Source organism: Brassica napus, chromosome A6, assembly GCF_020379485.1.
Source record: "Brassica napus cultivar Da-Ae chromosome A6, Da-Ae, whole genome shotgun sequence".
Taxonomy (NCBI): domain Eukaryota; kingdom Viridiplantae; phylum Streptophyta; class Magnoliopsida; order Brassicales; family Brassicaceae; genus Brassica; species Brassica napus.
Window position 1 is genome coordinate 2804513 of NC_063439.1, and position 24249 is coordinate 2828761.

At 33.7% G+C, this 24249-nt stretch overlaps 6 protein-coding genes across 10 annotated transcripts; 2 read left to right on the plus strand and 4 right to left on the minus strand.

The window, feature by feature from the left end:
- Positions 1–1287: 1287 nt before the first annotated feature.
- Positions 1288–7752, minus strand: LOC106346411 (puromycin-sensitive aminopeptidase). Of its 3 annotated transcripts, none has more exons than XM_048782018.1 (33): positions 7634–7752; positions 7088–7162; positions 6970–7014; positions 6745–6874; positions 6582–6657; positions 6393–6469; positions 6097–6213; positions 5938–6012; positions 5742–5849; positions 5456–5668; positions 5315–5376; positions 5213–5240; positions 5049–5135; positions 4933–4958; positions 4711–4774; positions 4547–4627; positions 4414–4461; positions 4301–4319; positions 4157–4161; positions 4038–4049; positions 3903–3959; positions 3693–3802; positions 3540–3620; positions 3265–3433; positions 3023–3171; positions 2813–2951; positions 2590–2736; positions 2435–2516; positions 2182–2357; positions 1997–2107; positions 1810–1926; positions 1650–1721; positions 1288–1531 (listed from the first exon to the last, which is right to left on the minus strand). In XM_048782018.1, exons 4-33 carry the CDS (start codon positions 6805–6807, stop codon positions 1451–1453), a joined length of 2652 nt encoding a protein of 883 aa, XP_048637975.1. In that variant the 5' UTR covers positions 6808–6874; positions 6970–7014; positions 7088–7162; positions 7634–7752; the 3' UTR covers positions 1288–1450. The 3 variants fall into 3 exon arrangements, with proteins under 3 accessions (XP_048637975.1, XP_013641181.3, XP_013641185.2); XM_013785727.3 differs by lacking the exon at positions 7634–7752 and adding an exon at positions 7292–7534 and having other exon boundaries at positions 6745–6876; XM_013785731.3 differs by lacking the exon at positions 6970–7014 and having other exon boundaries at positions 7634–7742.
- Positions 7753–9177: 1425 nt separating this feature from the next.
- On the minus strand, positions 9178–11889 carry LOC106346408 (probable sugar phosphate/phosphate translocator At1g48230). The gene is made up of 10 exons (XM_013785723.3): positions 11632–11889; positions 11324–11526; positions 11132–11239; positions 10754–10785; positions 10620–10670; positions 10488–10549; positions 10152–10413; positions 9809–10074; positions 9635–9729; positions 9178–9561 (listed from the first exon to the last, which is right to left on the minus strand). The coding sequence occupies exons 2-10, from the start codon at positions 11420–11422 to the stop codon at positions 9427–9429; spliced, it is 1110 nt and encodes a 369-aa protein (XP_013641177.2). The 5' UTR covers positions 11423–11526; positions 11632–11889; the 3' UTR covers positions 9178–9426.
- A 1956-nt stretch (positions 11890–13845) lies between these two features.
- LOC106351224 lies at positions 13846–15249 on the plus strand. Of its 2 annotated transcripts, none has more exons than XM_013791041.3 (3): positions 13846–13916; positions 14324–14629; positions 14970–15249. In XM_013791041.3, the coding sequence occupies exons 2-3, from the start codon at positions 14326–14328 to the stop codon at positions 15020–15022; spliced, it is 357 nt and encodes a 118-aa protein (XP_013646495.2). In that variant the 5' UTR covers positions 13846–13916; positions 14324–14325; the 3' UTR covers positions 15023–15249. The 2 variants fall into 2 exon arrangements, with proteins under 2 accessions (XP_013646495.2, XP_013646493.2); XM_013791039.3 differs by having other exon boundaries at positions 13891–13963.
- Positions 15250–15508: 259 nt separating this feature from the next.
- Positions 15509–16776, minus strand: LOC106346405 (proteasome assembly chaperone 4-like). The gene is made up of 5 exons (XM_013785718.3): positions 16403–16776; positions 16243–16311; positions 16081–16156; positions 15929–15993; positions 15509–15844 (listed from the first exon to the last, which is right to left on the minus strand). The coding sequence occupies exons 1-5, from the start codon at positions 16562–16564 to the stop codon at positions 15767–15769; spliced, it is 450 nt and encodes a 149-aa protein (XP_013641172.2). The 5' UTR covers positions 16565–16776; the 3' UTR covers positions 15509–15766.
- A 235-nt stretch (positions 16777–17011) lies between these two features.
- Positions 17012–21720, plus strand: LOC106351220 (blue copper protein-like). Its single transcript, XM_048782020.1, has one exon. The coding sequence runs from the start codon at positions 18226–18228 to the stop codon at positions 19057–19059; it is 834 nt and encodes a 277-aa protein (XP_048637977.1). The 5' UTR covers positions 17012–18225; the 3' UTR covers positions 19060–21720.
- On the minus strand, positions 21477–22637 carry LOC106351219. 2 transcript variants are annotated; one of them, XM_013791032.3, is made up of 2 exons: positions 22405–22603; positions 21477–21881 (listed from the first exon to the last, which is right to left on the minus strand). In XM_013791032.3, the coding sequence occupies exons 1-2, from the start codon at positions 22580–22582 to the stop codon at positions 21730–21732; spliced, it is 330 nt and encodes a 109-aa protein (XP_013646486.2). In that variant the 5' UTR covers positions 22583–22603; the 3' UTR covers positions 21477–21729. The 2 variants fall into 2 exon arrangements, with proteins under 2 accessions (XP_013646486.2, XP_022576277.2); XM_022720556.2 differs by having other exon boundaries at positions 21535–21884; positions 22405–22637.
- Positions 22638–24249: the final 1612 nt, after the last annotated feature.

Below are 24249 nucleotides of genomic sequence, written 5' to 3' on the forward strand. Positions count from 1 at the left end.
TGTTCATAGAATGAGGAAGGAGAGGAGGCGTTTTCAAGAGTAAACAAGCTCTTACTACCACTACCTGATTTTACACTGCCATTTGTGATACAAACATATGCATCATGAAAAGGCATAGGTATTGCGTCAAACAATTTTACACTAATTTTTTTTTTTTGTGATAGCAAAGCTGCTTATACACATTGCCTATTAGTCATGTGTTCCATGAGCTTACTAAGCATATCAAAAATTATTGTCATGTAGTTCTTGATGGACTCATTGTTTTTCTCACATAATGATCAAGTCGCCAATAAGATCTTGGTTGTTCTCAATTTTATATTTTGTTGTCCAAAAGGAGTGTTCATAACCTTCACAAATATCTATTATATGATTATGATCGTATCTATTTTATTAACTCATAAAAATTATAAGGAATTAAAATTTGTGTGCCGTGTTATTTATAGTTTATGCTATTGAAAATTTTAATTTTATTGATATTTATTAAATTTAATATTATAAAATCGTTTTTAATTAATTAATTAACATTTAACTAACTATTAATACTCTATGTTCTTCTAAATATTAAAAGTAATTCATAGAAAACTACAATATAAATATAAATTAGATTATATCATTTTAAACGAAAAACAAAATATATTTTTATTAGGCATATATTTTGTAAGTATAATCTAATATTAAACCAAAACTAACATTCACCTCAAAAAAATATAATGAGTTAAAATTTTAAATAAGTACTATCTTATATACAACTTTGTATTTACCATAATTAAAAATAATAAATTTATATAATATTATCATCTAAACAACCAGATGTTAATATTTCTCCAATGTTCATTTTCACAAATATATTTTTAGTTTTATAAAAAAATAGAAAACATTTAAAATAAACTAAAAATATTGCATCTCTAAAATAAGTTAAATTTAGTAAGCTATAATACTTCTATATTTAAAATACAATGTCAACACATTTTAAATTATTAATATAAACAAATAACAAACTAATCTGAAAATATCGAAAATATTAAAATCAAATATATATGGTCTATTTAAAATTGTATATAAAAAGAATCACGCTTTTTTAGTGACCTAATCACCCTATATACATCCTAATCGCACTATATGACAACATATACGGTGCAAATTGGTACATTAAAAATGTGTTCACATTTGTAGAATAATAACAGGTAGAATATGACAACATATAGGGTGCAAATTGGTACATTCTTTCAATTTTGATTAATTTTAATTGGGGATTTATGTTATTAAACTAATTAACGTACCTTAATATAGAACAAAAACATCGTTGGAAATGAAGCGTCATAACATTAAAAAAAAAAACCAAAAAGTTCAGGGTATAGTGCTATAAAATATGATAGTTTAGAGCTAGTTTCAGTAACTAAATAGTTACGAGTAGAATTGTCTTTTAAAGGGATTTGATTCTTGATGTCTCTCAAGCAGCTAAACTCTTGGAGGCAATCTCAAAGACATTTTCAGATAATCCATTAGCTGACATTATCATCTCCAACTGCGCCTGCAAACCACAACAGATTCATCTGAACATTTTTCTCTTATAGATTATAAAACCAACAAAAGCTAGTATGGTTTGTTCCGTCTTTGAGAAAAGAAACAAGACTGTTTTTTGCAGTTACCTTGGCCAGAGCTTGTCGGGTTTCATCGTAGCGCTTCCACCTCGAAAAGGCAGATACCATACGAGAAGCAACCTAGACTCGGACACAAGAATAGCAAGTCGTAAAGGTTTGTTTATTGTCAACAAAAGATAACACACAGGTTTAAATTTGGGAGCCAAACCTGAGGATTGATTTTGTCTAACTGGACAACAATGTCACCCAAGAACTTGTAACCTGATCCATCTTTGGCATGGAAGTTCACTGGAGAACCGCAGAATCCTCCAATAAGCGAGTAAACCTGAATGATCGTTGTTTGTAAGCATAGAACTGAGAAAGAAAGTTGCAAAATTGATTGAGAATTCACTTGCCTTGTTTGGATTGCGCAGATCAAAAGCTGGGTGATCCAGAAGCTTCTTCACATTCTCCACGTTGCCGGGAATGTCGGATGACGATTGAAGGAGGAACCATTTATTAACAACCTGAGATAAGAAGCCAGATAAATCTCAGTATGGAGGCAAGAAGGAAGTAACTTGTGAGATATTAAGAACCATACCAAGTAATCGCCCTGCCACTTGTTATAGAAGTCAGCAAGGACGTCATCACGGGTTTTACCCGGGTTCTGGGCAAGAGCTGCCAAAGCAGCAAATTGGTCGGTCAAATTGGTGGCCGACTTGTATTCACTCAATGCAAGTTCCACATATGATGGGTCCTCAAGAGATGTAAGATAAGCTGCATTATTTCATTTCATTAGTAACTTTGAGTAAAGAGAAGCTCGTTTTACTTAAGAATGACTAGCAAATGCAAACCTAAAGCGGTGTTCTTCAAAGCACGCCTCGCCATGTTTGGGTGGTCAAAGACATAAGCCTCTGTGCTCCTATTGTTCTCAACCTGCACAAATAAAAAACAACAGTTGAAAACTTTGGTCCCAAAAGATGCACTATGTAGAGAGAAGAAGACATACTATCTTTAGAAGCTCGGTTTTGAGTTCAGACGCAAGCTGCTTTCTAACAAACTTTCTAACAGCATGAACAGCATCAGGATCTGCCACGGCCATCATGTCCATAATCTCTCCCTCCCCAGGCAATGTTATTGCCTTAGCAATAAATTCCTACACAATACAAGATTACAAAGTCGTATCCTTGTTTTGATTATGTGGGGGTCCATAAGGGAATGTAGAGACATACCTTGTCCAAGGTTGAGTCAGAAAGCACGCTGCCGAGACCTTGAATGAATTTTGGGTTTAAAGCCAATGGTCTGTTTTGTTGGAAATCAGAAACTAAGTTCAGCATGAGCTTCCTTGCAAGAACTTGACCTGCCTCCCACCTAAACATACAGAAATACATGAATGATCGAAGAGCACAAAGAATTAAATTTCTTGTGGAAAGGCACATTACCGATTAAATTCATCTGAATCATGGGCTAGGAGGAAGAACAGATCATCATCCGAGAGATCAGTCTCAACACGAACTGGCGCACTGAATCCTCTAAATAGGGATGGAACAGGTCTTTCGGCTATATCAGAGAACACAAACTCTTCTTCTTTCTGTACGTAAGCAAAACATAAGCACTGGATGTGGAGGGCGATGTAACGTAGACTACATAAATTACAAAACGTATTAAGGAATTCTTGACTGACCTTAGTCACTCGAAGTATTGTACTGCTGCTAGAAATGGTCTGCAGTGTACCATCATGATAAACAGAGGAGAGTGTAATGTCTTTCCCATTCGAGTCCAGAAGACCAACAACCACTGGAATAAATGTAGCTTCTTTTGTGGGCTGGCCCGGAGTCGGAGGTATCTCCTGACTGGAAAAATCAAAGCAAATCAATGTATCAACAACGAATTCAATAAAGGCAGGGCATTCAGTTTGGTGTAGAAACAGTCATTTGGCAAAATAGATAAAAACAGAACCTGAATTTCAAAGAGAAGGTACGAGCTTCAGCATTGTAAGAGGATGCCACTTTGACGACTGGAGTTCCAGCTTGAGAGTACCTAAAATATTAACATTGTTTACATCCTTAGTAGTGTGAAAACAAGAACCTTCACAATACAAGTATGACTTACCATTGCAAGAAATTAGCAAAATCTGCATTGTTGGCATCACGCATAGCAGCAAAGAAGTCTTCACAGGTCACAGCTTGCTCATCATGTCTTTGAAAATAGAGATCAATACCCTGTAATATATTCACACAGAGAGGTGAGCGGAAGGAGCACGTAATAAAGACCTAGCTACTGGATTCACACAAAGGAAAAAAAAGAGTATTGGAAAGCAACCTTTCGGAAACCCTCACTTCCGAGTAGAGTTTTGTACATCCTCACAACCTCAGCTCCCTAAGAAAAGATTATACAGTCAGCTAAGGTTTCTTGCTTACTGCATATAACAGCAACATTATTATCGAAGAGCCAAACCTTTTCATAAACCTGAAACGACAACAAAAAAAGAAAACAAATCATATTATCCGAATTAACATATAAGGGACTGACAGGAAATGAAACTGCATATGAAAATTAAAATCTTAGATCCGTACCGTCACTGAGTGAGCAGAATGATGGCCAGACACGTAATCCAAGTTTAGAACAGTTACAAAAACACAAGCACGTTAGATTGGAACACAATACTGAGAGCAACCAAATGAAATCAATCCCAGACTTCTTAGCAAACAGAAACTTGCCTGTGTAGAAGTTGTCCATCTGTCAGAGAAAGATAAAGAGCCATGTTTACCAACACCGAACGTAACATCTACATCATAATTTGAAGGCAAGATAAGTAACAAGAATCTCTAACCTTGATGTATGAATGTGGGCGAACAGGATGTGCCATAGGACCAGCATCCTGGAAATCAAACAACAAAGGATTTGGCTTCTAAAAAAACGAAACAAACCATGTAGCGGCCCAAAAGGAGTACAAGACTACGTACCTGCGGGAATTGATAGATCCTGAGCTTTGAAACATCAGCAATGCGCTTTACAGTACGGCTTCCCATGTCAGATGAAAACTCCTTTAAAAATTTGAGAAGCATAATACGATTAGATAGAGAAATTTTTGCAATACGCAACTTACAATTATGAAGAATAAATGTACCTGATCACGGAAGACAGTAAGACCTTCCTTTAGACTGAGTTGGAACCAGTCACGGCATGTCACCCTATTATCACAAATAGAGTTTTAGTCATATACCAGGCCGCATAATAACAATGACTATCTTGTGCAAGTTATTGTGCAGACAAGCATATAAGCAAAATTGGAAAATTCAACCAACAAGAAGCGATCATTTGTAATAAAGAGAGGATAGATGAGACTGACCTGTTACCTGTCCAATTGTGGAAGTACTGCACATAAAACAATGAAAGACACGTTTATTAAGAAAATAACCATACACAGTATAAGATTCCATAAACAGCATAATGCGCATTACATACTTCATGACCAATAACTCCCAAAATTGCAGCATAATCTGCATCTGTTGCAGTTTCTGGAGATGCCAGGACAAGCTTGGAATTAAAAATCTGCAAGGTAGACATACTTACATGATCAAGAAGATAGAATATCAACACAGATACGTTATTATTATAAAACAAATTACATTCAAACTCTTGTTTTCCATGGCTCCCCTGAAAAGCGAACAGAAATCAATTAGTTTGATTATTCTCGACAATAAGAAAAGTAAAAGACTATTTGTTCATACATGTTAAAATCTGGAACGGCGACAATGTTGAAGAGATCCAGGTCATACTCAAGGCCAAACACCTAGAGGAAAAGGTTAACACACAAAAATTCAGATCAATACATGCAAATACAATATTAAAAAACTTTTGAAAGTACTTACATCTTCATCCCACTTCATGGCCGCCTTCAGAGAATACATGGCATGAGCAGTCTTTGGTAGATCTTCTGCAGGAGTCCAGATTTTCAGAGATACCTCCCTACCAGAGCGTGTGGTAAATGTATCATCTCTGCTGGCTAGCTGTCCAGCCACCAGAGCAAATAGATAGCATGGCTTCTTGAATGGGTCCTCCCATAAGGCAAAGTGCCGACCTCCCTACATTTCAACGAAGAGATATGCGTTCAGCAAAGACAAAAGGTGAGACAGAAGGTGTCACTATGTTGCTAACCTCTATGTCTCCTTGGGAAATAAGGTTTCCATTGGACAACAATACAGGATAAAGTGACTTGTCAGCTTCAACACGGCATGTGTACTTCGCCATAATGTCAGGACGGTCCTAATCATTGCATATTAAGAACACTATGTAAGAACATCAATTGTACTATCTCAACAAGAGTCATCTTTATATAGAAGTGGCAACCAACCTGGTAAAATGTGATTTTTCGGAAACCCTCTGCTTCACATTGTGTGCAAAAATTCCCAGATGACTTGTAGAGCCCCTACAGAATAAACATAGAATGGTTAAAATTGTTCTAGTAACAGAAGAAAAAAAAAAGTAAAGGAACACATGCAGAAAAGTTTACATCAAGTGAAGTATTCTTGTGGGGGTATATCTCAGTATCAATTTCCAGAACAAAGGACTCCTTGGCCGGCAGTGAAGGCAGAGTGAGATGACGAGAGTCCAACTGGTAATCCCCTTCCTAGTCAAAGATAAAGAGAGACCAGTAAGCAAAGAAAAGTGAGTTATTAAGTTTTAATAATACGGAATTGATTTTAGTATCAAAACAAAATATTTGGTAGTATTTAGAGTACCAGAGAGTGAGCATAGAGATACAAAAAAGAAAAAAAAAATCTGCAGGTTTACGCATTAAGTGGATACCTTCAGAAGCTTGCCCTCAACTTTGACAGAAAGTAGCTTCAAGTCATGCCCATCCAGGACCAAGGGAGCAGAGGATCCTGGGCAACAGAAAGCGATGTGAAAGAAAAAAAATACATTGAATTGAATGCAAAAAAAAACGTAAAAACAAAGCTGAATGTTCAGCTTAAAGAAACTAAACAAGTAAGGTACCTTTAACTCGAGGGGAAACTTTGATTAAAGAGCTAACAATTGTTTTCTCTTCACCTAGAGAGAAGCTAAGATCCACCTAAACAAACAAACGAACAAAAAGCTTTTGCATGAGAACGATAGTGATTCTACTCATTTGGAGATTAAAGAAGGGTTGGTAGCATACAGTTTCAAAGTAGTAATCAGGCTTAGTGTAGTCCTTGAGAAATATTTCCTTAGGTGCATCCATTTCAACTTTATCCGGAACTGATTCAGTGACAACAGAACAAAACAGCCTCCTACTGCTTTGCTTATATCTCTGACATATAAAAACAAAGAAAGTATTTTAGATTTTGCTGCAACAATTTTAGATTCTAGTTATCATAAGGGAAGGATATAGAGAGAGAGTTACATCAACAGAGTGTGATGGAAACTGATTCTTGGTCAAACAAGTAACCTGATGATGCAAAATTGAAGATTATACTCATTTTAGATTTTTGAAGAAATAAAAGAAATAAAGAAACAGAAACCTGGGAAGTAAGGAAGGGAGCAAGTCTCTTTTTTGGTGAATTACGTAATGGAAGAGGACTGCTTCTAAAGGGAGCCTACAAAATTAGAGAATAAATTAAGGGAATTTATAATATACTTGTTACAACCAAAGCAAACTTCATCATCAAAACTCAAACAAACTCAATCAATTAGCTAGCTTGGTCAGAAGGTTGAAGAGTAATCACATGAGAAGAGAGCAAAGGGAGAAGGTTGAAGCTAGCCACAGTCACACTTCGACAAGGAATTATCAATCGAGCCATAGGAATAATAAAACACCCAAAAACCTCTAGCTAGATTCAGATCTATTAAACCCTAGAAAACTTAACCAGAGCGTTAAAGGTTAGGGCTACGGACTTTATAAGGATATATGTAAATCGGATAGCATTTTAAAAAATGAAAAAAAAAAAAGATATCGATATAACACAGCGACGCAAGTGAATAACAGACAAAAAAAAGATTGATCTTGCGATTCGACTGATGATCAAAATCTAGGAGAATGGATCGGAGGAAGAAGAAGAGATCATTACCGAGATCCGATTATCAGATGGAAGAGGCACAACTCATTCAATCAGAAGAAGAGAAACACGGGGTACTGCTGATAGATATATATGAATAATTGATGTTTTGAGATTTTCACACACATATTAAAACAAAGTTAAACCTATTCTTTTATTTTTTTTAACAAGTAAAACATATTTTCTTGTTTATTATTTTTTATTTTACCAATAGAGTTTCACCATTTATATTTTTGCATTTCAATTTATATTTTAGTTTTTAACAAATATATTATATTAATCTTATTAAGATAGAAGTTATGACTTTTTTCATGTGTGATTTTTTAATTTGGACCATTTTTTATATATTTACTAATGTATTTTATTAAAATTAATAACACATAGAATCTTTGAACCAATTTAATCATAATATCTTTTGATATCTTTTCATTTTAAATATGAAAATATATATTTTAAAAAATCTAACAAATCTGATTGAAAAGATTTAACAAGATCTTAATTTTCAAAAATTATATTTAGATATTTTCATTAATTTTTTTAATTAATTTTGAAATATTATTATACATTAATATATTCAGTTATAGTTTATAAAATAAAAAATAAAATTATATCATATTTTTATCTATTATACAATCATAATTAATTGTATTAAAAAAAGTTATTATATTAAGCTAAATATGATAAATTATATTAAATTAGTAAATTTATATATAGTTTATTTTCATAATTATAAATATTCAAAAATATAATACTGTGGTAATACGGGTTAAGATTAGCAAACTATATAATTGTCTGAGCATCTGTTTTGCAGCAAAGACTAATTCAAGAAAGAGACGGTGGAGTAAATCACCGATTTAAGCAATTGTAACCTACCACCGAAGAACATATGACTCACTGTCCAAGTGGAAAGACGAGACCGAAACTTTGTTGATCAATGGTTGATAATCCTCCTTTCTTAGCTTTCTGATGGTGAGGGGAACACCTAGATAACGAACACGAAATGGCTCCTGCTGGAGACCAAAAGTATCAACCACAACCCTATTCTTCTAAAAATCTCCACCGTCAAAGTAGGATAGTTGAGCGTCCACTGTGGACCAATAATCATTTGAAGTGTTTCAGTAGTAATTACCATTAATTTTCAGCTTCTAATTGAGCTTGATGTGCCAATAAGCTTCTAGATTGGACAACCGTTGTCGTTTGGCTTATATGGTATCCACATAGAAAGGTGTTTCAAGAATAGTAATAAAGAGTTTAGAGAACTATCCTATACTTTGGGGGTATGACTTTTTTTATTTGTCCTTTAATATAAATCAATGTCAAACCAAGAACTTGTCGATGAAAAGGATGGACGAGACTATTGAATGCTCTAAGCAGGTAGGTTATATAAACAAGCATGTAACACTAAGGTCTGTGGTGCTGTGATCTCTAGATAACAATGTCATCAGTGTTTCTTTTCCAGTATTTATCTCTTTAAGACGTTGAATAGTATACAAACTGATATAAAACGAAGAAAAGAAAAACAAATCAAAACCAGGGATCAACTGCACACGCTCAGAAGTCAGAACTGTCTGTATCATAAAGACCAAGCGGGTCCCGAGCTAATGTGTCTGGTGAAAAACATTTATAACTCTCAGAGACCCTACAAATAATTTTGGCAATTGCGTTTCCTTTTTTCTTATAAGAACTAAACATTGTTAAGTAATAATAACCGACATAAATTCTATTAAGAAAAAAAAGATTGGGTTCCAAAAGAGATGTAAAAAGAAAGACACAACATACTGGCCTCATTCCCATCTGTACGTTGCTCAGACGGCAGTGTGGGTTCCAAGCTGAGTCCGCCCGATATGCGACAACCGCGACGTTATCAAAGGAGCTTCCTCATCAATAAGCTCTATTCCTCTGGGGCTCTCTCCATCCGACGAGCTCTTCGCCTTCCAATCCTGCTCACAGTCATTATGAGTAAATAGTGATAGGTGATGCTTAAAAGGAGGAGACAGATTAAATTGACTCTACCTTTGTGATTCGATCTGGGAGGCTATCAGTGATTGGTTGTGTCGCTTTCACATCTTTAATTTTTATGTAATTGTACATTACAACCCCACAGAGTGCTGCATCATTAAAAAGAAGAAGATATAAATCAAACAATGCACATGAGAACTTAATAGCTTTGTCCAATTTGTAACAGACCTATTGCGTATCCGATAATGTTGAGACCAGTGATTGTGGACTCAGGGAATATGACAGTGGAGAGGGCTATGAGGATCCAGTCTTTGAGAACGCCAGCAACCCTGATGGTTACTGCTCCTGTTCTTCCGATCACTAAGAATATGGAGAAGTTCAAGGCAAGTGCACATAGAGCGTTTGAGAAAAAGATCCAGAAGTTGAATTGTATCTGCGACACTTCGATGTTGGGTTTCTCCAGTACATACCAAGGCAAGGACAGGAAAACAAAGCTGCACAAAATGCAAGAAGAAGATTATATGTTCAATGTGCACTAGAGGCCAAAAAATCAAGTCACTGTAAGTATTACCTGCAAGGGGCTATATAGTATAAGCTGGTGACAGGGTTTAATGTCAGGCCCTTTTTCTGAAGAAGAACCTGAGTTAGCACCAGTCTAAGTGCTTCAGCAAAGATGCCGGTGACCTGGTAGACCGTCCCGATAACGTTGAAATTAATTTCCCCATAGGAGGAAACCACAACTCCAACACTGACCAGCAGCATGTTCATGAACACGTCACACCTTGCTTTGTCAGTTCCACAAACAACGGCCATGATAAACGTTGCCACCGGCACTGTCATAAAACAAGCACGTTTAAGAAAGCTTTGCAACATGGTTATACTAATGTAGATTTTGAGCTTCACATACTTAGTGCTTTGAGCATCTGAATGAAGGCAACTGAAATGTGCAAATACGCAGTATTGCCAAACCTGTGAAAAAGGGAGACAGTTCAGAGAGCAGGTATGACAAGCAATGGCATCTATGGAAGAAAAGACTAACCAAAGGCTGGACGCAAAGAATGCGCTTATAGGTACCACACAGGTTACGTATCTGGAATCCAAGAAATTATGTTTTTAAAAAAAAAAGGGAAACTACATAAGAAATGGATGACAGATAGTAAAAAAGGAGCTTACATTTCGAATGTCATTTTAACAGGAGAGACAACCTACATTATACAAGACGAAGATTAAAAACATAGGGGACATATATATAAAACATGCCCTCATGCTGTACAAAGAGATTAGAGCATCTCCAACCCCACTTTATTTTTCACTCTAAAATAGAGTTTAGAGTAAAAAATGCTCCAATGGTACTCTATTTCTCACTCTATAATAGAGTAAAAAATAGGTTTACTCCAAATATAGAGTAATTTGTTTTTTTTTTTGTTCATCACTCTATTTTCTACTCTATTTTAGAGTACCATTGGAGCAAACTCAAACTCTATTATAGAGTTACTCTATTTTAGAGTAAAAAATAGAGTAAGCCATTGGAGATAGTCAGAAGAATAATACCTTGAAAACACGAATAAGAAGGAAGGCGACAAAGCCAGAAAAGCCCATGTGGATCATAGTCAATGTTATAGGAAGTGGGAAGTTGAAGTATTTGGGAGATAGAACCCACTGCCAAAAATCATCAAATCCATAGTCAGTCTCAGAATCAAAGACAATCCAAATCTCTCAAAAAATTCTAGTTTGAGAGAAGACCTTGTTGTAGAGAATGACACCAGAAGAGAGGAGAATGTAGATGAGTAAGTAGCTGTACGTTAGCAAAAGCGTCTTGTTTATCATCATCATCTTTGCCATCGTGCGATAGTCACATCAATATCAATACAGTTGTTCAATAGTCACAATGCTGACATCATCATCAAATACACGGAAGCATCCCCTCGATTCCATGGAAACCAAATCTGAATAACGAAAATCCAAAAAGTATTAAAGCAGCATCTCACTAAAACGCAATCAGATCCTAAAATCAGATCCGAGGAGAATGAAGTGTAGATTCGTAGCAATACCTCAGATATGAGAAGCCGAGAAGAAAAAAAACGCGAGTCTCGGCTTTGAAACAAAAGCGCGAATCTAGTTTATCATCAGCCAAGAGCGATGAAACTCCGAGAGATGCGAACGATGGTGAGTCAGTGAAGAAGAAGATTTATTATTAAATTGAAGGGAAGGGAAGGGACGTCGAAGTTTGTCAGAGGAGGTGGAGAGAAGCTACTGTTTGCATATATCTTGGGACCAAGAGGGAGAGATTTACAACTAATAATATTTTTTACCCAGTTTAATAACAAGAATTAAATAGATTTAAAAAAAAATAACGGTGGAGATGCATCCTTCTGCTCTTGTCACCTTTAATCTAAAGGCTGTGGTTTCATCTTCTTGACGGTGGATTTATTTCTTACTTCAGCTTGTTTTCATTTCATTTAGTTATGAAATGTTTGGGGGTGAATGGGCCCCATTATGTTCGATTATCTCATTTCCCCTAATACAATGGAGATTTGATGCTTACGAATTAGAGTTAGTATCCATTTGGGTTCGGATTTGGATTCGGTCTGGATTTATTTAGATTTCAGATTTCTGGAGTTATAGATTTTATTTCAATTCGGATATTTATAAGTCTTGGTTCGGGTTCATTTGGATCCTTGCAGGTTCGATTCAGATAATTCGTTTAAATTATTTTAAATTATTTTAAATTTATATCTATTTTAAATTTTTCAAAATTTAAATATAAAATATAATATAATATATAAATTTTTAGTGTATGTCAAAATACATAAATTTAACATGAAAATTTGTTTAGCTCGAATATTTGGATGAATAATTAATAATAGATTTTTAAGTATTTTGGACAACTTCAAAATATCTTATATATTTTGGATATTAAATCTAAAATAATTAATATATTTAAGTACATAAATTTGATTCAAATATATTCGGATATCTAAAATATTTCGATTCGGATCGGATTCGGTTTTGGTTATCTAAATACCAAAGTTTTGAATCCGTTCGGATATTTAACTAGTTTCGGTTCGTATTCGAAACTATTTTTCGGGTCGGATTCGGTTTGATTTTTTTGGATTTAAGTTTTTTGCCCATATCTACTTACGATAATCGTGTGTCCCTAATTATCTAATTAGGAAAATGATGAATTAACACCATAATATTGTTACTCTGTGATATCATATAAGTTAACGATAAACAAACAAGATTTGTTTTTTTTTGTCTTGCCACTCGGAAACTACATCCAGAGAGTAGAGACATACATACACAGCTCTTCAAAAGTGGGGACTTGATTGAAGAGTTTATTGTATAAAGGTTATATGTAGGAATAAGAACCTAATATTTCCCAGAAATTACACATACAAAAACAAAATGACTACACTTTTGACTAATCATCATGAAGTAGAGAAGCAGACTAGAGTGATTTGGATTATCTTTTATACGAACCTTCATCGATCAAGACCTTCAAACCATAGTTATGGGGTATATCTATCAACTCATCCAGTGCAACACAAACCGATCAAGAAATCAGAAGCACCGTACAATGAGACATTATAGTTCCGTAGACCTTGAGTTTCCTCAAAGTCAACGAACTTAACCCACTCCGGAAACGGGATTTGAAATGCCCAAATTACCTCTTATAATATATTAGAGTAAATTATATAATCATATAATTTTTCAAATCAACATTAAGAGGGCGACTGGTTTTCCCGCTACCACCCGCAAACGCAGCTTTTGCGATTTGTAGCGGTTGTCGGCGGTTTGCAACAATCACTCAAATCGCTCTAAACCGCTTCAAACCGCTTCGAATCTCATAAATTCAAAAGCTGTCTCCAGCTAGCGTTTGCGGTTGCGGGAGGGTAAATTTTTTTCCTTTTTTTTAAAACAATATATATATATATATATAAAAGTAAAAATATTTAATAAAAAATTTAAAATTAAAATTATGAAAATATTAAAATATATCTATTATATTTAGTTAATATTATAAAATTTTATAATAAAAACAATTTCAATAAATTTTTAAAAATTAAAATTATAACTTTCTAAATATAAATTTTATATTTATTATAATTTTATAATTTTTGATATTTTTATAATTAAATTAAATGTAAATATTGTTAATTTATTATTTGACTGTTCACCAGTCATAAGTCACCCGCAAACGCACTAATTTTTAACTGCAGTACCAGTTTTACAAATTTCTTAAAACCGCAACCACCGGCATCCACAAACTCCGGCAACCGCAACCGCTGCTTTTAGGCCCTAAGAAGGTTCCGTCGTCGAACCCTCATTTCAGGTGCGTCTTCTTCTTCCATTCTGGCCTTTACTGTTGCTTCCGATTTGGTGAGTCAACTTCATTTTTGATCGATTTTTTGTAATTATAAATCATCATCATCATCGCATCTTGGCATCTTCCATTAGTTGTTCTCCACATTTGATTTGAGAATGTTACCATTTATTGCAAGTGTTGTTTGTATTCCCGGGATGTACATTAAATCTTTCAACAATCAACAGTTTTAACGAAAGTTCTTGGTGATTTAATCTCGTAACACTTGTAGCTATGTGCTTAGAAACAAAACTACACGATGATGATGCCTTAAGGTTAATTGTTTGCTCTCTATGCAGTTTAACTTTCAATAGTTACTTCTACTGTAAAACTTCACTGCATGTTATGGTAGTCCATTTGGTTTGATTGTTTCACAGGAATGGCAAACAAGATTGCAATGCTGGTCTCAGAAGCGATGAACAAGAATGCTGTAATAAACACATGTCTTGGAGTGTCTTTTGTTGTTTTGGGGTTAAGATCTGATAAGCAGCAAAAGTATGTTGAGGCCTTACAGGAGCAAAAGGATTCACTCTTCAAGTCTAACAAGGAAATGAAAGTCACTATGTGGCATTGGAAACAGCGACTCTTTGCTGAAGCCACCTCTGCTGATACGTCCACCGTTGTTGTTCCTCTGTCCACGCTTAAGGCCATCTATGGCGAAGTCACCACAAACACTCAATCTGGTAATTACTCTGATCTCTCTTTTTCACCTGCCGCAAGAGTTTGCCATAGATATAACCGGTAACAACCGAAGCGAGCTTGCTGGTTTGAAAACCTTCTACCAGTCCCATGTAATTAGAGATCTTTTACTAATACAAACTAGAGTAGCTTTCTAGGTGGATGAAGCTCGTACATGGATTCGTTAAGAAACCTTTTGCATTTACCGAATACTAAGAGAAATCGAACATAAGTGATATGCTTTAGACCTAATGGGAAGGGAAATTTGATAGGATCATGATTAAAAGTCGCATTTGAGATTAGCTGAGCATTCAATGAATTGGTTTTTGTTATTTCTTGCTGCAGGTGAAACAGTCAAGGAAGAGTCTAAAATGTCTACCTCCAGGATCATGGTTTGAGAGGTTCTCAAGTAAAGATTTATCACTTTTAGTCTCATTATTTGTGATTTTAAACTTGGCTAGCATTAAATTGTGTGTAGTTCATTATGGACCCATCTGTCCAAGATCAGGTCTTGTTTTTTTGGAGTGAAGATTTTCACTTGATTTTATATATTGTCCATGTAGTTTCGATTTATTGATAAATCATGTTCCAACATTGATAAGTTCAAGATTAAGTCTTGTTGTTACATGAATAGAAAATTGGATGACTATCTTTGTCCATAATAGATATTTGCGTTTCAATATATATACACAACAGCACATCTATGGTCATTGTCCATAAACTATTTTATGATGTCAGATACCTGAATGTGAGCCTGTGAACAAAGATATTACCTATCAGAATAGTTTTCACTTCTTATTCAAGATCAAGAAACTTAAAATTGAAGTAACCAAGAAAAAGACAAAGCATAAGAATAAATGATGAAAGAAAAAAGCAGTAGCGTATTAAGTAAACGGGCTAGGGAAGCTCAAGATTATGAACATAGAAAACAAGAAACCAAAGTCCACCAGTGGTACTAAGAATAACGATATTTGACGTCATTCAAATAACCAAAAAAAAAACAATCATAAAGATTCTGTAAACTAACAGGAAAAAGCTGACACTCTCGGTTTAAGAAATTTCAAGAATCGTTCACAAATTATGGGATACAAAGAGGAGAGAAACAATCTCAAGAAACTGCGAAAATCGATTCCTTCTTCAGGTTATGTTGCTCGTAAAGGCGTTGGCATTGTGTAACCAAGATCAATCAATTTTCTCATCAACATCTTCTCAGCTTTTGCCTACACAACAACACAAACATAGAAAAAAATGAAAAAAAAGTGTAATAAAACTACACCAAAAGGAGCACAAAAAAAGAACGAAACCTCGAGCAAGGGATTGTTTTTAGGGATGTTGCAAGCCATGATTATATTGAGACCAGTCTTCATCACTAGACACAACACAAAAAAAAAAAAAAAAAATCAGACAAGTTATCACTCACACACTGTAGAAGATTTGTTACGATCAGATTTATAACCTAATCTATGGGCAATGCCAGATCCAGTGTTATCAGATGTTCCACCAAGTACGGTAGCAACACTTACTGTATTACTCTGCCATATAAAAAAACAAAACGTTACATTTCAGAACAACAAATTAGACATTCGAAAATCTTATGTTTTTTGATGAACTAACTAACCGGTCGAGTTGAAGCGGCTGCGTATAAGTTCCCAAATTTGGCGGAGTTATAACCAATCCATACATAAATCTACAGTCAGAACAAGTCCACTTTTAGTTCTGATGAAAAATCAAAGACAAGAATTAAGGAAAATAAATAAATAAATAAATTAAGCGAGAACCTGTTTTGCGAGACGGATGATCTGGAAGTGAAGAGTGACATCATCGAGAACTTCAGTGAAGCACGAAACCTTTACGCCGTCCTCGTCTTGGTTCACACCGGTTTGGTCAGCGATTTTAACCTGAGCAACGGAGTGAAGAACTTGGTCGTATTCAGTCTCCATTGTGTCTCTGAGTCCAATGATTCGTAAGATGGTTCTTCTTCTCTCTCTCTCTCTCTCGCTCTAAACTTGTGCGGATGATTCGTTTCTGTTAGTCTGCCGGCGAGAAGGTGACTCACGAAATGTTCTGCGCTTTGGTTCACTTTTGGACTTGAACAAACCAGCAACTAGCCCAATAAACACTTCAGGCCCAGATGTGCATATCCGAGTTGCAATTTCACACCCCGCAACGAATAACAAGCGGATAATTTGGTTATTAAAAAAAAAAAGTACCCGTAATTGTTTCGGTACAGATGTTTTGTTAAAATATTGTAGTTAGTAGTTACAAGAAGACCGACATATAACCCACATTATATGAATTTTTAGGAGTGTGGCAAAAAACTGAAGCAAACCAAACCAGCTGAACCCAAACCAAACCAAAGCATATGTTCAGACCATTTGGTCGAAGATTTTATCAATCCAATGATTCGGTACGAAAAACCAAAGTTTTTAATCAAATTAATTAAATATAGTAATATAATAATAATATTAAAATTAAATATATTTAACCATTTAACCTAGACAACTACACATAATCTTATATATTATATATGATGCTACACTCATGACCATGGAGCTTTGATAAGTCAATTGACTAATCTTGCTCTCCAGATTTTAATAAAAGCCAGTAAAAATGAAAAACCTAACACAATATCAACAACTTATTTTACCTCGTTTGGTGCGTTAGTGTATATGATGTAACTCGTCTCATTACAACAAAGCGCAAGACGAAGAATTCGAGTCAGTTTACTATCTTTGTATGATATATGTGGTCTATAATGAAAAATGTCAGAAGTGACTAGTGAGCTGAGTTGTATCGTTGTTACATGTAGGCGTAGCCAAATAAAGGATAAAAAGGATACCTTAAGTATATAATTTCCACTTAGTTTATTGATGATATTACAAAGAATCACTAAACTCTTATTAATATAATTCCCTTATGTTAACCGTACTCAACTAGACCAGCTTTAGGCCTTTTGAAACTCGCTTAGATCTAACCAAGTCAACCAAATTATAGATTCCATTAAAAGAAAACATGTAAAAAAAAATGTAAGGGAATCACTAGCTTTCTAAGAAATGAGTAGTTAATTAGTTACAGTTAGCAAAAAAATGTTTCAAAACAAATATATATATATATATATATCTAATTTTCATTATGGACAAAAAAAAATTAAAATTATAAATGAAATTAGCAGATGTTAAATTTAAACATAAGCCTTTTTGTCACAAGTTTAAACATAAGCCTAATCAAAAGAATTAGAGATAAGCGTTATTTGCAATTTATATTTGTAAAGTCTAGGTGAATCTATGTTGAAAAAGGAAAAAAAAAGAAAAGAAATATATTCCAAAACAGTTACTAGAATAACAAACTCAGCTTAATGAAAATAAAACACAAGCCTAACTAAAAAAGGATCCGAGAGATCTTTGAAAAAAAGAAAAAGAAAACATACATATCAGAAACCGGATTATATTATAATTAGATAATCCTTTCATCTTAATGAAATGGCAAGTAAAATCCTTAAGCGGCAAGGATTAGGTTCCTTAGAAGGTGTTATAAAAAGAGAGTTATGGCCTTGTTTTTTCTTACTCACATATTCATCAACGTTCTCTGATTTCTATTAATAATGGCGACAACAAGAAGAATGTTCTGCTTCGTGCTCGTGATGGTTCTAATGGGATGTTGTTGCTCGGCAAAAATCTACAAAGTGGGAGACTCGAAGGGATGGACGGCGAAGCACGGTACCTATTATGATTGGGCTAAGCGTAAGGAATTCCAAGTGGGGGATTCTCTGATGTTCCAATACGATGGCAACGTCAACGACGTCACTCAAGTTTCCAGTCGTTTGGAATACCAATTCTGCAACTCTCTTTCTCCTAAAGCTGTCTACAACACAGGGCACGATGTCGTGACTCTCACGGAACCAGGTTATCACTTCTTCATCACCTCAAATAATTCTCAATGCGTAACCGGACAGAAACTCGTCGTTTTGGTCGTCCATGACCATCCGATTCCTCCACCACCACCACCGAGAAAGATCTTTCCTTTCGGAAAAGATTACAAGGTCGGTGACTCCAACGAATGGAGGGTTCCTGAAGAGAGTGACTTCTATTCCAAGTGGAGTGAGGAGAAACAGTTTCACGTGGGAGACAATCTTCTTTTCTACTACAACGACCAGGTCGATGACGTTCTTGAAATCAACAGTAATCTTGAGTTCAAATCTTGCGAGACTACTTCTCCTGTTGCGGTGCACAATGCGGGACAAGATCTCATAAGGCTAACGAAACCAGGAGTCCGCTATTTTATTACCTCAAAGATTGGTCATTGTGAGGCTGGGCTTAAGCTTCGAGTTGAGGTGCGACCACTATCCAAAAGTGTTCCGAAAAAGATGCAGTTGTCACCTTTCGACCGCTTCATCAACTGGCTACATGAGTCCTTCAGACCCCACCCCCATCACTAAAAAAATCGTTTTTTTCTTTTTTTATTTGTTTTTTAGCTTAGCTTCATAGTGTTTTTCTTTTCTCACTCGTTTTTGTACTTTATTTTGTTTTCCAAATATATAGTGAGTGTTTCTACTTATTTCTATCGTTGTGGAGAGATTAATTTGATTCAATAAAAATATTTTTCCTTAACCCTAGCTGTATACACACAATAGACTGAATCGACCTCCATGGAAAACAAAGAAATTGAACAAAGGCGAAAGAAAAAAAAAATATCCTAATGAATTAGACAAAGAATGAAAATAAAAGTCTATCACGCGTTTCATATAATATGGCACATTTTTAAAAGTCATATTATATGAAACAAATAACTAACACACATTAGCAATAAGTTCTGATTGGGTTCCTACTCTCTCTTTTTTTTTTTGCTAAATTATAATCGCTTATTTTTTCTTTACACCTCTAGATCCTTGTTAAGTATATTGGAAAAACATAATTAACAAATGTTAGCAACCAAGTTTTTGATTTAGCAAAATTTGTAATACCTTTTCATTAAAACCAAAGATAATGAATTTATTATTCAAATTCTTCTCTAGTATATCTCTGTACTCCAACATAAATATTTTGATTTTGTATTCCACATCCCTAGCTATTCCCATATCTATATCTATACTATTATTTGGAAAATAATTTTTCGTATTCGAGCTTTCAAGTTAAAAGTTAGAGTGGTTTATATCGTTTATATCCTTAATGACATAAAATATATAAAATTGCAAAAAGTAAAAGAAAATTTAAAATTTACATGATTAGATAAGTTATTAAAATTAATAAAGAATTATCCAAAATTTAAAACCATATATTTTGAAATAAAAAGACAATTCCTATATACATTATGTTGTTAACGGTAAAATACCTTTTAATAAAAAAAATTTAATTCAAAAACAGAAAGCACATAACTTAGTAGTAATCAACTAAAATTCGAATCTTATATAATTGAAAAGAGAATATTGAGTGACTTCTATCATTTATTTATTAATAATGAATATAGTGTACAAAGAAATTTTCAAATAACTTATAATACTTAAAAGAATTCAAATAAAGCATAAATAAAAATATTAACATTATAGTCATTTAATTAGTAATGTATGTATTAACAAATAATTATAAAATGTTTATGCTCGCATGTGCGGACGAAACACATAGTTAAAGATAAATAAAAAATATTTTTAACAACAAAACACAATGCTTTAGTATATTCTTTCTACATGCTAGGTTAATAAATTACCCCGGGTAAGACTATATCATTAAGATGAAAAATTTGAAAATCTTTGCACGATTTCCTTTAGCAAAGAAGTCAGCCCAAGTATTAAGTCACATGCTAGGAATTGTTTTTCAAAGTATACTTCATGCCACGTTATACTGTATGGGGACTTCAATTGATATCTTTTTGCATGTCCGTGAAGTCTTCGAAGTGTCACATGAAATCTTCTAAGTGTCAAAAGAAGTTTGCTGAGGTTAAATTTGCACTTGACCATATTTAACTTTATATGAGTATGAAGTATGCTTTCAGAACTAGGGGTGTGACTAAAATCTAGAAATAAATTAACATCTTTCTTTGTCTGGAGTCCACTCTATTTTCGAAAATAGGAGTCTTCATCTAAAGTCTGTTAATTTTTAATTTTAATAACGTTTTTGTTAGTTTGAAAGCGAAATTGGCAAACTTCTTGTGACACCTATGGGACTTCTTGTGACATGTAGAAAGAGTTCAGGTGAAGTGTCCACACAGTAGACTTTGCAAAACCAACCTCGCTTGGTTAATTACAAAACTAACATATGCATCGACAAGCAAACTTCACATGAAGTTTGTTTGGTAATCAGAGTTCACATGAAGTCTCCTTCGTGAAATATATCTTGAAAATTAAAAAATCAAGTGAGTATTACCGAGTTCGTGTTTAACTTCCCCAAGCACTTATAAATTTTTATTTAAGATGAATAAAAGATACACGTCCGCTAATGACCAAGAATAATTAAAATTGAGGAAGTCCAATGAAAATTTTATTTGGAAAATGATAATTCGAGAGTTTTTTGGTGAAATGAAAAAGGTAATAAAAAATAATGAAGTTGTGTGTAAATAATGAGAGAAACGAGTAAAAAATTCTACTTGAAAGCATCAATTTTTGTTGTTCATAGTAATTAGCAAAATTGATGGTGATGACATTTTCGTAAATAAGTAAATGGGATAAGGTTGTTTAAGTTATTTGGGATCTTGAAAACAATTTCTTTTTCTACAGAACTGCACTTTCATAACTAATTTTGTATGTTAGGTATGAATGGAAAAAATATGAGAGAGAAAAATGTTAGTTTTGTGTTTACAAAAAAAAAAATTGAGTCATCTTTTAAAAGAAGTCAATAATTTATTTGATTTTAAATCTCCAAATAACAATTTAAAATCGTTTATTTTATTGTACTTTGAGTAGTTCTTCAGACATCCGGAATAAAAATACTCTTACTAAGTATTATTTCCAATAAGCATTATTAGTTCGCTCACTGATTCATAGTAGGCAACAAACCGTCGTCCGGTTACACTAGACAAGAAACCAGATCATAAAACCTCATACACTAGATTATTGCATATAACTTCAAAAGTCTGACATAGAGACAGGTAAACGCGAAGTATATAAGTGATCGTATCAAGGAGATTGGTGAGAAGTAGGGATGCCAATTCCTGGAGTCCGCCTGCATGGTCGGGGGTTCGTAGGTTTCGGATACCATATTGCTGGAGAAGCCCCACATGAGTTTGAAGATGGTGTCCCTATGATAGGCGCTCCCCCAAACCCCCACGCTGCTATTTAGCATCCAAAATATTCTTATAGAGATCGATGTTTGATTTGCATAGGTGGAGAAACTGATTTCACGTTGGGTGTATTCAATTTTTTACCGAGTCTTACGTATAAAGTTTAATGAAGAAACCTCACAAACTTGACCAAATCCGTTTTAAATATTTTTTTTTTTTGATAACTCTGGTATCTGGGCAGTCACATTCCTAACTATCCCTCCGAAAGGGGTCCAGCACCCCAACGGAAGGGATGTTAAATCCGTTATGGGCAAGACTCGAATCCGGGTGGCGGGCAGTACAGCTGTACCTCCTTTACCACCAAGCTACGAGCGCTTGATTATCCGTTTTAAATATTCAAACATTTTTTCTTACGATTGAAAACTTCACATAAATTCGGTGAACGAAAATAATTTTCAGTCGACAGTACTGTTAAAACCAAAAAAAAAAAAACTGCCGTTAAATTTTGTCTGCGTTATTACCATTGATACCTTAATATTATACTATGTATTCATCATGTAAAGATACTTACCCAGTTTGCGCCCACTAGATTCGACGAGTCTAGCTTGAGAGGAAAGAGAGAACAGTATAAGAAGCAGTGGCAACACAAGTGCAGCAATATTTGGAGACTTCGAACCCATTTTCTTCTTCGTCTTATATTTGGTCTTTGCAAGTATTGTCATACATATATAGAGGAAGCCAAACCTCATTTTGATATATTTTTTTATTCTTAAAACCATTACTATTTCGAAATAAATAGGGATCAAAAAGTAAACACGGTTTCGACGTTTGCTTCAAGATTCGTTATTGATAAAGAAATGGCTAAGATTTGAATTTAAGAGAGAGTGTTTTGTCCCCTTCTTCTAGGAAAATCCAAAGACACGACTTCCTTGCCATTTCATTATTCATATTAGTCCAGAAGAATCGTAGTATAGTTGTCCTGAGCAAGAGTGTACGTTGACTTATATCAACATCCAACAACGCTCATATGACTCTTTCTGTTCAACCGTGTGAACCAAAATCGACTACTTTTCAACATCGATTAAAAAAAAATTTCTTTACAGCTTAAAATTTTGACAGTGACACACACGGAGACTGGAAACTATATCAGTTATGCAGACGTACAACTCGATAATATAGTGGCCGACTACTATTGTTGAATTAATCATCATGAATACTAGAGATTTATCCACCCTAGAATCATCTCTAAAAAAGACCTTATAACTTCAAATATAAAAAAAATTTCTCTGTTGCCAAAAAAAAAAAGAATTCTTTTCTCTTAAAAAAAATTTCAAAACTCCAAATATAGAATTTTGAGAACTACTTAAAATTTCAAATTTGAAGTTTCATCTTTTTATTTGCATTTTGGTCCTTACAATTAATCACACATCATATTTATGATTCTTAAGTATTTTTTTGTTTATCATTTTAATCTTTAAAGTTTTTATATCTCATAAATATTTCAATTTTATTTTTATAAATTCAAATTTTACACATAAAATTAAATAAATTTTTTAAAATAAGATTTATAATATTTAAAAACTAGAACTAGACAACAAGAATATTACAAAAAAAATATAATAAAAAGATTTTTTAAAAGGTACATCAAGATATAATTATTACACAAATGTAAATATTACAACAAAACTAATAGTCTGGTAAGTTTTCTTCGGAACCTCCAAAATCTCTATAATATTGTCCAAATAAATTTTGTGGGGCCGAGCATTATGAATTATTTAGGGAATAATGTGGTATTTTGCTTGTAGTTTAATATTTAATTATGCATTTTTATTTATAATTTTATATTTTTGCGTAAGATTTTATTAATTAGTATTGCTGTAATATGTTTTTATATGTGCTACATATTTTTTAAAGTTTTATAGATTTACATTAATTATTACAAATATAAAGACTATAGCGTAAAATATAAATAATTTTGAAATTAAATTTGAAGTTTTGTTTTTGGAGAAAAACACATTAAAACTTCAAATATAGAGTTTTAGAAACTTCAAAATGGATTCCATTTTGTTTAAATTGTGGCTAAGTTTATAAAGACAACAATTTACAAAATTTTGGTAAAGTGCTAATTTGATTTTAAAATTTTAGTTTAAAATTTATATAAATAATGAATTTGGTGAATAATATTTTGGTAATATATCTTAAATCTAAAATCTGGATACAACACTATATAATTTATATTGACGTTAACTTATCATAAACCTCAAATTTTACTAGTATTGGAATATACAATCATGTTTTGTTGATCTAGTTGGTTTATGTTCAAGGACAATGAGTGAAACTATTTTAATTAAGGTAGTTATTTTCTTAACATCAACTTTCGCCGGGTAAGAACACTTTGCTCACAAAGATTAGTTTC

What these genes read in the sequence shown, in the direction of transcription:
- LOC106346411 (XM_013785727.3), bottom strand. Translation starts at nt 7,366, where the DNA reads ATGGCTCGATTGATAATTCCTTGTCGAAGTGTGACTGTGGCTAGCTTC. An exon ending in GAAAAATCACATTTTACCAG is followed by an intron (nt 5,850 to 5,937) that starts GTTGGTTGCCAC and finishes TGCAATGATTAG; the next exon opens with GACCGTCCTGACATTATGGC. An exon ending in GCCGTTCCAGATTTTAACAT is followed by an intron (nt 5,241 to 5,314) that starts GTATGAACAAAT and finishes TTCGCTTTTCAG; the next exon opens with GGGAGCCATGGAAAACAAGA.
- LOC106346408 (XM_013785723.3), bottom strand. Translation starts at nt 11,422, where the DNA reads ATGGCAAAGATGATGATGATAAACAAGACGCTTTTGCTAACGTACAGC. An exon ending in TTCTTATTCGTGTTTTCAAG is followed by an intron (nt 10,786 to 11,131) that starts GTATTATTCTTC and finishes TGTATAATGTAG; the next exon opens with GTTGTCTCTCCTGTTAAAAT. An exon ending in TCAGATGCTCAAAGCACTAA is followed by an intron (nt 10,414 to 10,487) that starts GTATGTGAAGCT and finishes GTTTTATGACAG; the next exon opens with TGCCGGTGGCAACGTTTATC.
- LOC106351224 (XM_013791041.3), top strand. Translation starts at nt 14,326, where the DNA reads ATGGCAAACAAGATTGCAATGCTGGTCTCAGAAGCGATGAACAAGAAT. An exon ending in CACCACAAACACTCAATCTG is followed by an intron (nt 14,630 to 14,969) that starts GTAATTACTCTG and finishes TTCTTGCTGCAG; the next exon opens with GTGAAACAGTCAAGGAAGAG.
- LOC106346405 (XM_013785718.3), bottom strand. Translation starts at nt 16,564, where the DNA reads ATGGAGACTGAATACGACCAAGTTCTTCACTCCGTTGCTCAGGTTAAA. An exon ending in CAGCCGCTTCAACTCGACCG is followed by an intron (nt 16,157 to 16,242) that starts GTTAGTTAGTTC and finishes TTTATATGGCAG; the next exon opens with AGTAATACAGTAAGTGTTGC. An exon ending in AAAACAATCCCTTGCTCGAG is followed by an intron (nt 15,845 to 15,928) that starts GTTTCGTTCTTT and finishes GTTGTTGTGTAG; the next exon opens with GCAAAAGCTGAGAAGATGTT.
- LOC106351220 (XM_048782020.1), top strand. Translation starts at nt 18,226, where the DNA reads ATGGCGACAACAAGAAGAATGTTCTGCTTCGTGCTCGTGATGGTTCTA.
- LOC106351219 (XM_022720556.2), bottom strand. Translation starts at nt 22,612, where the DNA reads ATGGTTTTAAGAATAAAAAAATATATCAAAATGAGGTTTGGCTTCCTC. An exon ending in ATCTAGTGGGCGCAAACTGG is followed by an intron (nt 21,885 to 22,404) that starts GTAAGTATCTTT and finishes GATGCTAAATAG; the next exon opens with CAGCGTGGGGGTTTGGGGGA.